The sequence below is a fragment of the Thalia democratica genome, chromosome 4 (genome assembly GCF_965202585.1).
Source record: "Thalia democratica chromosome 4, ktThaDemo2.hap1.1, whole genome shotgun sequence".
NCBI classification, from domain to species: Eukaryota; Metazoa; Chordata; class Thaliacea; order Salpida; family Salpidae; genus Thalia; species Thalia democratica.
In genome coordinates this window covers 29,110,112-29,125,967 of record NC_139168.1, presented here as the reverse complement: position 1 = coordinate 29,125,967, position 15,856 = coordinate 29,110,112, and the positions used below count along the sequence as shown (strand labels likewise).

The 15,856-nt window shown below is 28.0% G+C and overlaps 1 protein-coding gene across 1 annotated transcript; it reads right to left on the bottom strand.

The window, feature by feature from the left end:
• Window positions 1–214: 214 nt before the first annotated feature.
• Window positions 215–7,139, bottom strand: LOC145833211 (bifunctional purine biosynthesis protein ATIC-like). The gene is made up of 2 exons (XM_082940406.1): window positions 7,078–7,139; window positions 215–2,060 (listed from the first exon to the last, which is right to left on the bottom strand). Exons 1-2 carry the CDS (start codon window positions 7,137–7,139, stop codon window positions 215–217), a joined length of 1,908 nt encoding a protein of 635 aa, XP_082796532.1.
• Window positions 7,140–15,856: the final 8,717 nt, after the last annotated feature.

Genomic DNA, 15,856 nt, shown 5'->3' with positions numbered 1-15,856 from the left:
AGTATATAAAAAAAGTACCTAAAATGATTAAATAAATTCCAAAATAATTACAATTATAGTTTTCAGAACTTGAAACTAAGACGAAAGAATTGTCTAAAAATTACAGCAGCCAACTATACTTACCCAAGACCTAAAAGTATCAATGCTATAAAAACAAAATGTCTAAATTTACAATTTACAAGCTTGTTCAAAACCACCATCAGCCACTAAAACATCAGTGATGAAACATCCTGTGCTGCAGGTGAGCCATGGTGATGTCATAATCATCGCAAGCCCTGACAACCGCATCGTCCATTGAAGATCCTCCAGGGCTCGCTATGTAGACAACCCCGCTCTGACGGCACCTGTCAATGTTGTCGGTGAAGGGAAAGAACGCGTCTGACGCCAAGGAGACTCCGCGCATCTTCCCCACCCACTCCTCAATGTCTTGATCGGTGAGGAGCTTGGGAGCGTCCACAAACTTCTCGCGCCACTCCTCCTCCTTCAGCTCCTTTCCGACGTTGCCGTTCACGTAGGCGTCTATCAAGTTTGCCTTTTCGGCTCTTTTCACGCCAGCCTTGAACTTCATGCTGAGGACGTTGGGGTGCAGCCGGAGCCACCAGTTGTTTGCCTTGTCCCCTGCCAGCCTCGTGCAGTGGATCCTGGACTGCTGCCCGGCCCCGATACCTATTGTTTGTCCGTCTCTAGCATAACAGACCGAGTTGGACTGGGTGTATTTCAAAGCGGTGCTGGCAACTACAAGGTCTCTCAGCGCTTCTGCAGGGAGCTTCTTGTTTTTGGACACGATGTTGCTGAATGAGGACTTGGTGACAAGGTGAGTGTTCCTGGGCTGCTCCAACTTGATGCCATATATTGTCCTGGTCTCCATTGCTTCTGGTTCATAATTTGCATCCATCTTTAGCACAAGGTACTTTCCAGACTTCTTTTTTCTCAGGATGCTCAGAGCTGCTTCACTGTAGCCTGGCGCTATGATCCCGTCCGAAACTTCTCTGGAAATAACTTTTGCAGTTATTTCATCACAGTTGTCAGACAAGGCAATGAAGTCGCCAAAGGATGACATCCTGTCACAGCCTCTGGACCTGACATACGCGGTTGCTATTGGTGAAAGTTGGTCCACCAAGTCTTCAACCATGTAAGCTTTGGCAAGCTCACTGGTCAGCTCAACAGCAACGGCTGCTCCAGCAGGACTGACGTGCTTGAAGCTGGCAGCGCTTTCAATTCCTAACGATCCTTTCAGCTCCTTCACCAGTTGCCAGGCGTTCAACGCGTCACACAAGTTTATGTAACCCAGCATTCCATTGAGAACTTCAAATGGAAGGTTTTGGTTGGTCAAAAAGGCACAAGCAGGTTTTTGATGCGGGTTCATACCGTACTTGAGACTCACACTGCAATCTCCTTTGCTGTTGTGTTTTAGCATGTAGGAAGATATTGCCACATCGTAGTCTGCAGTGTGGGCAAACGCTTTTGTGGCCAACTTCTGCTTCAGCTTGCTGCTAGTGCTATTGTCCTCACTGCTTTCAATTTCTTTTAATACCAAGTCATAATCACCAGGGTCGCTGATAACGGTTACAAACTTGTGGTTTTTGGCAGCCGCCCTGAGCAGTGTCACCCCTCCAATGTCAATTTGCTCAACTGCTTCATCCATGGGGACATCCCCCTTGCTGATAGTGTTTTTGAAAGGGTACAAGTTGCACACCACCATTCTGATGTTGTTCAGCTTCAGCCTCTCCATGTCTTCAAAGTCTCTCTGACAATCAGTTGCCAGGATACCGCCGTGCACCGCCGGATGCAGGGTCTTCACCCTTCCTCCAAGGATCTCAGGGAATCCCGTGACACTGCTGACATCTTCAATGGAGATGCCGGCATCCCGAACCTTCTTGGCAGTTCCTCCACTTCCCAGCAGTTTGTACCCGCATTCGGACAGTTTTTTGGCGAAACTGACCAGCCCAGTTTTGTCTGACACGCTTAATATGGCAAATTTCTTGCAGTCAGCAGAAAGTTTCATCTTTTTTGCATCATGAACCATGGTTAAATTACAAAATCTACTGGTGATAAAAGTACTATGAAAAATAAATAAACTAATCATAAAAGTAAATGTGTGATTAATGTGTATAATAAAAATCTATAAAATTCATCATATATTATAATGTACTAATTTAAAATAAACAACTAGACCCTTTTTCTATAACAATATGCAGTTGAAGGTTTTGTAATTTATTATAAAACAACTGAAAAATTTTTTCAAGGGTAGTTTGTATTATCACTTTTTAACATATTATCTAAATACATTTTACAACATATTTTTCATAGAATTAGACCTATTCTTAAAAGCTTTAAGATAACATATACCAAAATTTATTGATTTTTTTCAGTTGATAACTATTTTATATTTGTTGGTACTACTGTTTCAGTAACTAATGTTTCAGTTATAATTTATAATGTAATTAGTAACTAATAGCCTAGTCTTTTTCAAACATTATTAAACTTTTGAGGTTATTTTAAGGAGTAAATGTTAGTTTACTTGTCTCTTATAGGATTAAGAGAAAAATTACATCACAATATTAAGTGAACATCTTAAATAATAACTTAATTTATTTTTTAATGGTTTTGCACTAATAGTTTTTATTCTATAATAAATTTACAGCTAGAAAATATTTACAAACATTTGCTAGAAGCAGAATTAATTACAAGAATCAGGGTTGCCAAAGGTTATTTGTAAATTATTATAGGTTTATAAAAAACAATTTTTTTAACCATTTTTAGTAAAAATTTAACTTGAGTTAGAAATACTGTCATTAGTAAAACAACATACTTTGAAGCTACTTTAAATGTGTTTTTTTAATAATTTTTTTAATTAAACACAAAAAAATTTACTGGATCAAAATTGTTTAATCTTTATAATAGAATTTTTATATATAATGAAACTTTGTTACTAAACATGTAAAACTAGTTAAAAATTTCAGGTTTTTTGTCTAAAATGTCAAATTCTTTTATTTTTTTGCAACACTAAATAATATAAAATAGTTTAAAACAGAGGTACAAATAAAAATACAAACCCAAGATTTATAAATTAAAATAAAACAAAATAAAAGTGATTTGATATCATTGTCTAAACTTGATTAAAGCCATGCTTTTTTGACTACAATCTTTGAATTAGATTTAAGAACATGACATAAAGGATACAAAATAACTAGCATATTTTAAAATTATTTTTACAATTTGTTATTTTTTAGGAAAATGTGTAGTGAAAGCAAATAAATTGTATATGAGATTCTAAATTGAACAAAAATAGTTCTCAACTTATTTGAAAATAAAGAGACAAATATACAACATTAATTAATCAAAATTTTATTTTTAAATTTAAGTTTCACCCTTTAAGGAATCTTCAGTTACAATTTAAATGTGAAAAATAAAAATCAAACAAGACATTGAAGATACTATAAATAAAGCAAAGCAAAACAAGTGAATTAGAAATTGTAACTTATGATACTTAAAAAGATTTGAGTCTTAAACATAAAAATTGACTGTACTAGAATTACTAAATAAATTGAAAACTTTAACTGAGGTATTGAACATAAAACTACTAGATTTAAAAATACAATCAGCTTAAAGTGAATAAATAAACTAAATAACTTACATATTACCATGTACAAATGGATTTGAATTAAATTTATAACTTGATAAACTACTAGCTAGCTGAAGTTAAATTGAACTAATTTAAAAGTGCATTAAATTTTTTTGAATAATATTGCTTCTATCATTATGACTTAAGTAATGTATACTTTGAACTAAGTTGATGTTATAATTTAGTTTTTACAGTTTAAAGCTGGAGTTTTGTTAAGTTATTTAAATAGGACTAAAAACATTTTGTACTTATAAATGAAAATTAATTTAAAAGAATAAAATAGCATGCAAAATTAATTAGCAAGCGCTTAAGTCTTAAAGTGAAGCTTTTTTTAATGTGGACAAATCGCAAACAGTTTGTGTCTTTTATTTAAATTGTTTCTTTTATTGCAGGGTTCGTGCGCAAAATTTTTTTCATTTAGCCTGACTTAGATCAATTTAGCCTGACATTTTTCAAAGTAAAGAAAATCTCGTATAGAATTAATTTTAGATATGGAGGGGTCTTTATTAGTATTATTGTAGTCTCCGACTTCAACTAGCTTTATCTTAAAAATATTGAGCTTTAAAAACCTGGAAAAAGCAACTCATAGTTTAGTTACTACTCAATAAAATAAGACTAAATTGTAAAAAAGGTGATTGACCCCCCTATGCCCTTAAAATAACAAATTCAGTGATAAGTTCTAAAAAAGTGTTATATCTAGTCTATTACTAGTGTAAACATTTAATATATATTACTAAACACAATTGTTTAATTTAATTAAGCACTAAGTAAAAATTATAACCAGAAGATTTATAATAAAACAACGTACATTGTGTGTTTTATTAAAAATTAAAATGAAACGCTTACACAAGTTTTAAAATTCAAACAAACAGTTGAGTTGTTGAACTAAACTGTAATGTTTAATTCAGATTCTTTTTATGAATTTTCACAATTATGACGTATATAATCTTTTAAAACAAAATAGTAAAGAATCTTAAAAACTTTCTAGAGGTTCAACAAAAGGTTTTAAGCATTTATTTTTACAAATACTGACTGATTTTGTCTTTAATAACTAAATCATTATTTAGAAATAAATTCACATCTCAATTTGATCTTAAAAAGATTTCTCAATTACTTTTAATCAAAAATTTTGAAGCATTTGAACTGAGAAAAACTGAAATTCTCAAATTTTTAAATAAAAAAGCTGATTTAGTCTGATGTTTTTCATCTTTTTTTTTAAACTGATTTAGCCTGACTTAGCCTGATTTAGTCTGACTTTCTTTATTGGAAATATTATTTAAGGTTTTTTTATTATGTTTTTGTATTATAACTTTGATATCATTTATAGAGCTGTATGAATCTTTGCAATTATTTTTGTTTATAATTTTGTTGAGTACTTCATTGTTTTTAAAATGTTAATCGATGAGTTGGAAGAATATTTTCTCTAAATTTGTTTTAAAAGATTGGCAGAAGGGTGGGTTGAAGTAGATGATTTCTTGGTCGGATTTTTTTTTTTTAGTTTGAGGGTTTTTATTTTCTGAGTATTTTAGTATGTGTTTAAAATTTAAATCATTTAGAGCATTTTGGTATGTGTGTAGAGAGTTTTTAAATATTTTTTCAGTTTTGGAGAGTCTCTTAATCCTTTTTTCAATAATTTATGGGAGGTTTTTTTTCGTAAGTATTGTGTGGTTTGATTTTTTGATAACATATTTAACATCTGAGTTTTCTTTGCGGTATGGTTTATATTTGTTGTCAGTGAGGTTTAGAGTTGTGTCTAAAAAGTTGCATGCCATTGGCTAGGCCGTTGTCTCTATATAAACCAATTTCATTATTTTTATAGAGGGATTTAAGTTGTTTAGGACGTAAAGGCCTATAAGGTCACAGAAAATGATCCCATTGGTACATCAAATAATGTGTTGCCGTCTTTTTTAATCCATGTTTTGCTGTTAATGTTAGAATTGTCTTACAGGTGTGTCTGATTAAACTTATATCTTTATCTTCTATATTAGTGTAAGCTCTTGCAAAGCTTATGGCTTTCATCAAGTGCTCTTCTTTTTACCCCAGTATAACAGCATGTGCACAAATTATTATTTTTTTTTAAGTAAAAAATTATTTAATTAACAAAAAAAAAAAAGTACAACTTAGTTGATAAAAGTAATAGTAATGTTCTCTGAAAAGACTTATTTTTAACAAACCTCATCTCTCAATTATATTGAAATTTTAAACATTAGTATTATACTAAAATTACCAAATTAGTAAAGTATGAAAAGAAATATGTTTGAATCCTTTAAGGCCTTAGGGGGAAAAACACTTTTTTTAACAAAAATTAACTTTAGCTTTAACATGAAAGCTTTAACTACAAACTATAAGCTAGTTTTTATAGAATTCAAAAATATCATACAACTATTTTATTTTTTGTAAAAAGTTTTCAATACAAATGTATCGACTGTAATTTTTTTGAGGTAAATTTTCTTGGAAACTTTAAAAATCACTTAAAATCTATCTCCTCTTTCATTTTCAAGCAATCTTCTTGAAATTTTCTGGAAATGTTCCTTACATTATAAGAAAAAATATGTTACTTATAAATTTTGATAATTTAAAAAAATTAAAATTTTATGACAAAAACTAAAAAAAAAGTCTTTTTTTATTTCAAAAAAAAAGTACCTTAACTTAAATTTTTTTAAATTCACAAGTAACGCTTTTTGTTATTGTATAAAGATTAGACTGTGAAAGTTAGAAGAAGATTGCTTCAAAAATGTATGAGATAGATTTTAAACAATTTTTTTTTTTTGTTGTTTAAGTTTTCCCTTTCCATAGGGAATCTATTATGTGGCCCGACTTTGACTGGTCATATCTCAAAAATAATTAAATCTTTTTAAAAGCATAAAAAGCATCTTAAAGATTAGAAAAAATAATATAAAACAAGATCAACTTGTAAAAACATGGCTTACCCCCCTTCTATGGTCTTAACTTTAAAACTTTTTTTTAGTAAGACATATAACAAAATTTGTTTTTGTAGACAAATATTATTCAGGTTCATTTATTTAACAAATAATACAATCAAAGAAAAAAGTTAAAAACTAAAAATATTTTCTATTTTTTAATTAATAACTTTGTTTTCATTTTCAATAAATGTGGTACAAGAAAAACAATAAAAGAGAATTGTTTTAAATAAACAATAAACAGGACAAAAACAAACGTAAAACATAACTGTTTGAGATATAAATTGAAAAATAATATAAATATTTTTACCCTTAATGTCCAATTGTATAATAAATCTGATCTTTTTTTTCTCAATTTATTCCAAAGCTCTACATTTAATACTTTTAAAGAAAATTTCATTAAAGGTCTAGATATATTAAATGAAAATAAAATAAATTTTATAATTGGTGGTGATATAAATATAAACTTATTTAATAGAGATCAGCGTACTTGTGACTATTTTAATTGTATTTCTAGTGCTGGTGCTAAACAATTTGTTGATTCCCCAAATAGACTTTCCTCTGATTGCTCCTCTAGTTCTTTGATTGACCATGTATATTCTAGTTTTGGGAGTGAGAAGCTAAATGTTAATGTTGTAGATTATGATATATCTGACCATACGCCTGTTGTTTGTGAAATTAAATGTTTAATGAATAAAAATGAATTTTGTTATCAAAAATCAGTTCAAGATTTTAGTAAGTTTGATGTTGGAGTTTTCAAATGATCTTAGAAGGAACTTGGGTAAATTGAAAATGAGTATTATAAAAGGTGAGGATATAAATGAGTGTTGGAATGAGTTTGAGAGTGTGTTTGGTAGCACAGTGTTTTATCATACACCAATTAAACTTTTAAATAAAAAAGATCAAAAACTAAAAGCTAAACCTTGGATTTCAAAGGGGATTATTGTTTCAATTAAAAAGAAAAATCTAATGTTTTTGTCCGCCATCAAAGATAAAACAAAAAAAAAATTCAACTACATTCAAAAAATATAGAAATATTCTGAATTGGGTTATTGAATGATCTAAAATACTTTATTTTAAACAAGTTGTAAACAAAAACAAAACAAACAGTAAAAAGTTGTGGAAAATATTTAACAATATTGTTGCTACTAAGCCTATCTCTCATTCAAAAATCAATAGTGTGCTTGATGTGCATGGTAATGTTGTTGTTGCACCAAAAAAAATTGGTAATGTTATGAATAAAAATTTTGTGTCTATTGCTGATGATTTAATAAAAAAAAAGAACACGTGTTGCTTGTGAAAATGATGTAAAAAATGGTTTTGTTATTAAGAATATATCAGCGAGTGAAATTGAAAATTATAGTAAAACAATGAACCCTAACAAGAGTGTGCGTTCTGATGTCCGTAGTATTTGTTTTGTGAAGCTTGGTGAATAAATAATTTCTCCCTACCTTTCTATGTTGTATAATAGTTGTGTTGAGTATGGTGTTTCCTAATTCTCTTAAACAAGCTGAGGTAGTGCCGATTTATAAAAATGGTAAAAAAAAATGATGTAAATAACTATAGACCTATTTCTCTTTTGTCTCCTTTTTCTAAAACTTTTGAGTCATTAGTGTGTGAGAGACTGAGTGATTACTTTCTGTCAAATAATTTACTGCACTGCAAACAATATGGGTTTACAAAAAATAGTACAACTGAGTTAGCAGTAAATCTGATTGTTGAGGAACTAATTGATACTGGTGAAAAAAAAAGGTAAATTGTTCTGTTTTCTTGGATCTTGCAAAAGTTTTTAATACTGTTAATCATAAAATTTTAGTATCAAAACTTAAATGTTATAACATAAAATGCTCAATGTTAAATTTTATTGAAAGTTATTTAAAAGATATAAGTCAGTCTAATGTTGTAAATAATGTTGTTTCTGAGCGTGAAATTTTGAATGTTGGGATACCTCAGGGTTCTTGTTTTGGTCCATTGTTGTTTCTTGTATATATAAATTACATATTTTCAGCTACAAATATTAAATTGAGATTCTTTGCAGACAATGCTTGTCTGAGTTATCAACATTGTGATATTGACCATGTTAATGCTGTTATAAATATGGAGTTGAAAAAAATTGATGAATGGCTGTGTAAAAATAGATTGTTTATTAATTATTCAAAGACAAAGTTTTTGCTGTTCAATAGAACTGCAAAAAAAAGAATAAATTCAGTGTTAAGGTAAATGGATTTATGATTGAGCAGAGTGAAAATATTAAATACTTAGGTGTGGTACTAGATGATAATTTAAATTGGAAAACACATTTAAAGTACCTTAAGTCTAAGCTTTGAGGAGTTGTTTTATGATGTCAAAATTGAGATATTATTTGGATACGAGTACTTTGAAACTGGTGTATAATAGTTTGTTTTATCCTCATATCCTGTATTGTATATCTGTTTGAGGTGGTGCTGCTATTATTTGAGGTGGTCATTTTAAACCAATTGTTTGTATGCAAAAAGAATTGTAAGATATGTTTGTTGGTGCCTGCACTGTCTCCAGCAAATTCATTGTTTTTTAAAACTGGTATTCTGAAATTTAATGAGGTGTTTAATTTGCAAGTTTGTGAGTTGATGCTGAGTACTTTGAGAGGATTTGAGGTTGACCACAATTGTTTTACTCCAGTAAGTATGGCTCATACACACAATACAAGACATTCAAAAAATAATAATTTTGTAATTGAAAGACCTAGAACACGGCTTGGCCTAAACTCCTTCAAGTATTTGGGCCCTAAGTTGTGGTCTAGTGTTCAAGAAATTTCTAAAAACCTAAAAAAGGATCAGTTTAAATATAGTTACAAAAAATTCTTGTTGAGCCAGTATACAGAGTAGGTTTAGAGTGATGTGGTTGAGTAATTAGTGTTGCACGCAGATTTTGCTTAATTGCTTTTGGTTGTTATTTTTTATCTGTTTCTCTTAATATATGTATGGTCAATTTTGTTTGTGTTTACTCTGATTACGATTTGCGGTTTTTGTCTGTTGATGGGGAAAGATTTTGTATGGTTGAGCGTGATTGTTTATTTGCTGCTTTACAGTTTTTGTTATACTTTTGTTATATTTTATTTGTTAGCTGTATATATTAATTACTATTGCATAAATATAAGTTTTTTTTTTCTTCTTACCATTATTAGACTAAAATTAATTCTACCAATACAAGTTTCAGAAACTACATTTTTCTTAGTAGTTTTTTTTTTAATTTAGCCTAATTTTTAATTTTTTCTGAGTAACATTTTGGTAAGTTAGTTAGTAATCAAGCTTTAATATAGTTATTTAAAGATTATGTAATTATTATAATACTAGTTTTATGCATTTTCTCAACAACTGATTGTAATTTCACTATGGTGACGGTGATCACATGATTTGATTTTTGGTGTGATTTTTTGTTGTAGGCCAGTGAACACTTACTTGGGGATTTGAGCTTCATGATTTTCCAACACTTCGTGGTTTCAGTGTTGAGATTTAGCCTTGTGAGTGTTCTCCAAATGGCGTGTCACCAAGGATTTTTTTATTTGTTTAAAAAATAATTTTTGTTTATTTTATTTTTGGATGTTAAAGTTAAATATTGATGAGGCAGGTAAAATTACATATGATGTAACACACTCACTTTCCCCCAGAAAACGTTTATCATTGCAAGGGGTAGTGTTTGACACTGATGTTTTATACTATAAAAAAAAAAGTGAAGGCATAAAAGTTTAAGTAGAATAGCTTTAGAAACCCGCGAAAATTTCAATAAAAAAATTTCCCTAGTTTACAACTATTTTTAAATAGATAAACCAGGGCCAATATGAGCTATTTGAAATCTACAAATATATGAGCTTTTTTTATAATTTATTCTATTTAAATGAAAAAATTAAGCATTGCCGATTTTTTTGGGGATAATTTAGTTTGAAAAACAAACTTTAAAAAAAGACATATATTTTTCTTCATTTATAATGTATAAAAAACAATGAAAATGGTTCTCACAAAGATGGTTTAGACTCTAGAACAGGGTTTCCCAAACTTATTTACTAAATCGCCCCCTTTTCAGAAATTTGAAAAAAAATCGCCCCCCACGATTTTACAAAGTAGTTTTTCTCTTGAGTACAAAATTTTAAGCCAAAAAAGTTGTGTTTGAAATGTAATTCAGTCCGGTACTTCTTATGCACGCACTTTTGGGCTATGTTTAAAGTAGTTTACAGGGCTTTAGAAAATAATCTACAGTTATTTTCTTATAAGCCCAGTAAAGTATATAAAAATACTTAATTATTAAAAATCCTTTAGTAACTTGTAATCAATCCTTTTTAAATATGAATTGTTTCAAAACTAATAAAACTTTTAGGTTAGTGGTGGACAACTTTTGTAGTCAGCAATTCATATTTACTATAAAGTCTTTTCTAGTTTCAACTCGTTAAAAAATAAGATTGCGGGCTGCATAATTTAAAAAAATAACGTATAAGAAAACAAAAAAACTGGAGGGAAATTGTAATAAAATGTTTAGTATTATTGTGATCTAAGAAACACTATTGTGAACTGATACCCAAGTTGAAAGCGTATTTCAAAATATTAAGTATCAAAAAACTAATTTTATTTATTTTTCAGAAAGTAGTTTTCAAGTTAATTAGCGGGTCGAAATTTGACTGAATCCGAACCGTACGTTACCCATCTAAAATCTTAACTGAAACCTGGCATTGTAATAATCTCTCATATAACGAATTTTGGACATTTAGTAGTTAATACTAAGTAACTTATTTAAGCCGCACAAAATACTTAATTTTTTTTTATAAATAGGCATATTCTAAAATTACTATACCAGAGATTAAAAAACTATAAAAGAATGAACAGTTTATTTTACACATAATGAAATAAATATTAAAACATAATTTCTGATCTAGTTTGAGGAAGTTTGACCGACTGATTGATTATCTCACATGAAAAGTAGTTTCATCAACAGCTTCAGTTAATGCAGTAAAATTATAAATTTCAATGCGAAGATATATTATAAGCAAGTTAGCTGTAAAGTTAAAATTTTAATTTTAAACATTTTAAAATATATGTTGCGTAGTAGAATACCATGAAATAGTATTTGACTTGGAATAACCTTAAGGAAACTAAACCTTTATTTTAACAATTTTTTTTATCTTAATTTAAATTCAAATTTAAAAAAATCAAATGTTTTACAGTTAATTCTGTGAACAGATAGTAATCAATTAAAAAAAACTGTTAATTAGGTTAAAATTTTGTTTTGTAACTGTAGCAGTCTTTTTGATGGCTTATTTAATTGTGTTTATTTTTTTTTCTAGCTATTAGCCTATAATAATTTATCAAAGAAAAATAGTGAAAAACTAAAAGCTAGTGTTGAAATATTAAAATAAACAACACATTCTAATTGCTAAGATACTTTGAATTAAGATAAAACAAAAAACAGTTGTATTAATAGTTTGAAAATCCTCAATATATGAATTTCTTAACAATAATAAATCAAGTTAGAAAATAAAAATGAGTTTAAGAATCTTTTTGATGAAAATTTTTAAGTCATCTCAAATAAAGACCTTAAATCTATACTCTTTTAAAACCAAAAAAATATTTTTTGACATAAAAACTTTAATGGTTATCAAGATTTATTTATTTATTAAATAAACAGATTAAACAAGATTAAATAAATATTTTTCAAACAAATATTTTAATCACTATGCTTTAAAAACTTTTAGTGTAATGTAAAACGAGAAATATAAACTACAAAATTAACCTGGTCAAAAAAAAACTATTAACATTTTTAAAACATAAACCATCTAATAGTTTCAGTAGACTTCCGCTTAAGTTCGCACTTTGAACAAAATCGAAAAAAGGCGAACTCAAAAATGCATTATCATTTATTTTTACAAAATGACAAATTTCAATATGTTATATGCAATAATGTTATGAATAAATATTAAATCCACTAAAACATAAAACAAACATTCATTTAAAAAATAGGTCTATATGAGCTATAAAATATTATATATTTTTTGTTTTATTGATACTTAGTTAGTAATAGATTTTTTTTTATCTTAAACTTAAGAAAATATAAATTTGCACTTTTTTTAGGTAAAAAGTGCGAACTCAAGAGAAAGTCTACCGTAATTAATATTTATTAGGCATTATGAAACCTGTTATAGAATAAATAACTTAAAAGAACTTTTAATATAAAAAGACTACTTGAATACAATACAAACCAGGTTAAACAAGAAGTATTTTAAAAGATCAAATAAATAAATAAACTTTCAAAAAATAATGTCTGCTACTGAATTCAAATACAATGCGAAGGATGAGGTTCATGAACTCTTGCAAGTTTTTCTAATCTGATTCTAAATCAGTAAAATAAAGCTTTAAGTCACCTCCTTTACAAATATCTAGATTAGATCTTTTGCTCAAATTGTTAATAACTGAATTGAAAGTTTTTTTAATACTATAGCTAGAAGGAAAAGCTATAAAGAACAATCTAAATTTCTCTTAAATGATTGGAAGCTTTTGTCTTAGTTTTTGTTGAGTCTAAAAGCTTCCAGATCGTTCTTTGGAAAAGTTTACTTTAAGTTCAAGGTCAGTTTGTAAGTCTGAGAACGTTTCCTGTATGTCGTTTACTTCAAAAAGATCTGCCTCAAAGGGATTCATATTTTTATCTATATGATAGCTTTATTGTGACAAATCGAAATTTTAATTTTTAATAATTCAAAATTGTTAAACATTCCAGATTTTTCCAGGTTTTTTTTTTGCCTAAATTGTCAAACTCCAGGTTTTTCCAGGTTTCTAGGTAAATTGGCAACCTTGTATAGTTTTATTTCTTAGTCTAACTTAGTAAATTTTCAAAAAACAATTGGAAATATTATGAGGTGATACTTAATAATAGACATCATAGATTTTTATAAACCATTTATGATCACAAATAACATATATGTCAGGTTATAAAATGTCGAGATGAATTCCGATCGTCTATGATTTATGTAACTTTTAAGTAAAAAAATATATGAATGAAAATATGTAATTTACTTGAAAGTATGAATCATAAGCAATTGGTTTTTTTTCTATATTTTACATAAACAAAATAAACTTTTTTCTTTAAGTTTTACCTCAGGGTCAAATATTTAATAGCAAGCTAAAACTAGTAAAAAAGCAAGATAAAAAGTAAAAATTTTATAACTGCCCAAAATTTTAAAATCGCCCCCTTTTCTCCCCCTCACTAGTTATCGCCCACCCTTTCGCCCCCTTACTAATTATCGCCCCCCGACTTACTAAAATCGCCCCCAGGGGGGCGATATCGCCCACTTTGGGAAACCCTGCTCTAGAATCTAGATTCTAGAACGTAGAGAACAGAAGAAATATTTTAGCTATTGAGTCATGCACCACATATGTAGTTTAATATCGTTTCAGGATTAAACTTGTAAAGAAGACGTCTTCGGTTGTTTTTTTTAACAATTAAAACTGTACCAATAATTATACCTTACAAGAGTTACTTTTAAAAAGGGGCGTGTTTTGACTGGATTCTTATTTACTGTGCTACCCCTAAGAAAAAAAAGAATTTTTTTTGATTCACTTAATTGTTTTTTACACGAGAATATTTACATACATATTTTAATAGGTTTGATTATGCTTTTTTGCAAAATTTTAATTAATGAATAAAAAAATTATAAAGTTTAGAGGTTAAGAAAAGTTTTAAAGATTACTTGTGCAAAACTAGCTGTCAGGTGAAGGACATTTAAAATTAAAATTATCTTGTCTTTTTTAAATAATTTTAAACTTTGAAAGAGCCTATTTTCAAAAAGAAACTTTTTAATAAGTTGCATAAAGTTTTCAACTGAAGATAAATTTATGTATATCAAATAAGTAATAAATAATAAACTTGCATTGTTTTTGAAAAAGTTAAGTCTTACCTTAAACATTTTCATTTAAAGTTTGAAAAAAACTACATTAAGTTACTTGTAAAAAAACTATGTATGCAAATCTAATTTTACATAAACAACAATTTAACTTCTGGTTATATTAAAGCAAGTTCCTTAAGTCTTTCAATATGAAGTTTTCATAACGATTAGCTAAAAGTTTTAGAAAAAGAATAGAAAAAATTTTAAACATAAAATATTTTTTCTTTTGAAACTTAATCTTTATTAATCTTTATAACTTTATTCAACATTATTGTTTATTTTTTTTGTATAAATTTCTTGTTAAGTTAAATACATAAGTTCTTCTAGGTACATTAGACTTAAATGTTTTAACATCTTTATAAATCAATAAAAGTTAGAAACAATATTTTTAGAGAAATACTTTATTGTCTTATTTACAGTACACAAAATTAAGTTTTATTTTGTGCATGCTTTGTTTTGTCCACAAATGAGAATTGTAAATTATAGGCTGAATTATTCTAAAGAAATGGTTATATAGTATTAATTTGTTGCTATAAAATAAATCAAAGATTTAAATGATGAAACCAAAAAGATTTTAGCTTAAATTAATTTTGATATCTTCAGAATGAGAAAACCTATTTTAAAATAGAAATTAAGTATTAGAACTATTTTTAAAAGTTTAATTACATTTGAGATTAAAAAATCCTACTGTCGGGGATTTTTTGATAGTGATACATTTAATTTGCGACGCTTGCTACCATCTCTGATGAGTAATACCAATAAATTAAGTGTACCAACTACGAACATCTTTACTTTACAACATGTTTTTTTGAAGAAATAATTATAAAATAAAAGGAAGGGCCACTTTAAATGTTTTAAAAACAATTTTATAAAAGAATATTTATGTTTGCATTTCTATTTACTAATTCTATTAGATAATGATAGGCACCCACTCAATGTTCTAGGTATTATATGGAAAAGTAATTTAGAAAACAAAAACCTAAAAAGTGTCATACTACCCCACTTAAAAAAGCCTAGACATGTTTCTATTTCATATGTATTTGAAAAGTATCGTTCGTTTTTCTTTGGAGGTTATAGAAACTAAAACTTTAGACTGAACTATTTGTAAGATTATGTTTTTTTTGTATCTGAAATACCGTTTTGAAGTTTATTTTAAGTTGCCTTAAATGTTTATATCTCACCACAAGTATCATTTCTAAAAAAAATTAATAATATATGTAGTTGTGTTAGAAACATCAAGAATATTTTTTAAGTTGTGTTGAGTATAGTATATTTGCGAGATATTTTTAATAAAATCATTGTTTTAATGAAAGTTTGTAACATATAAATAGTCATTTAAAATGAACTGCAGTGTAATGCTTATTTTAAAGCACGAATATAACTTTTATTTAGAAGATCTTTTTAAGT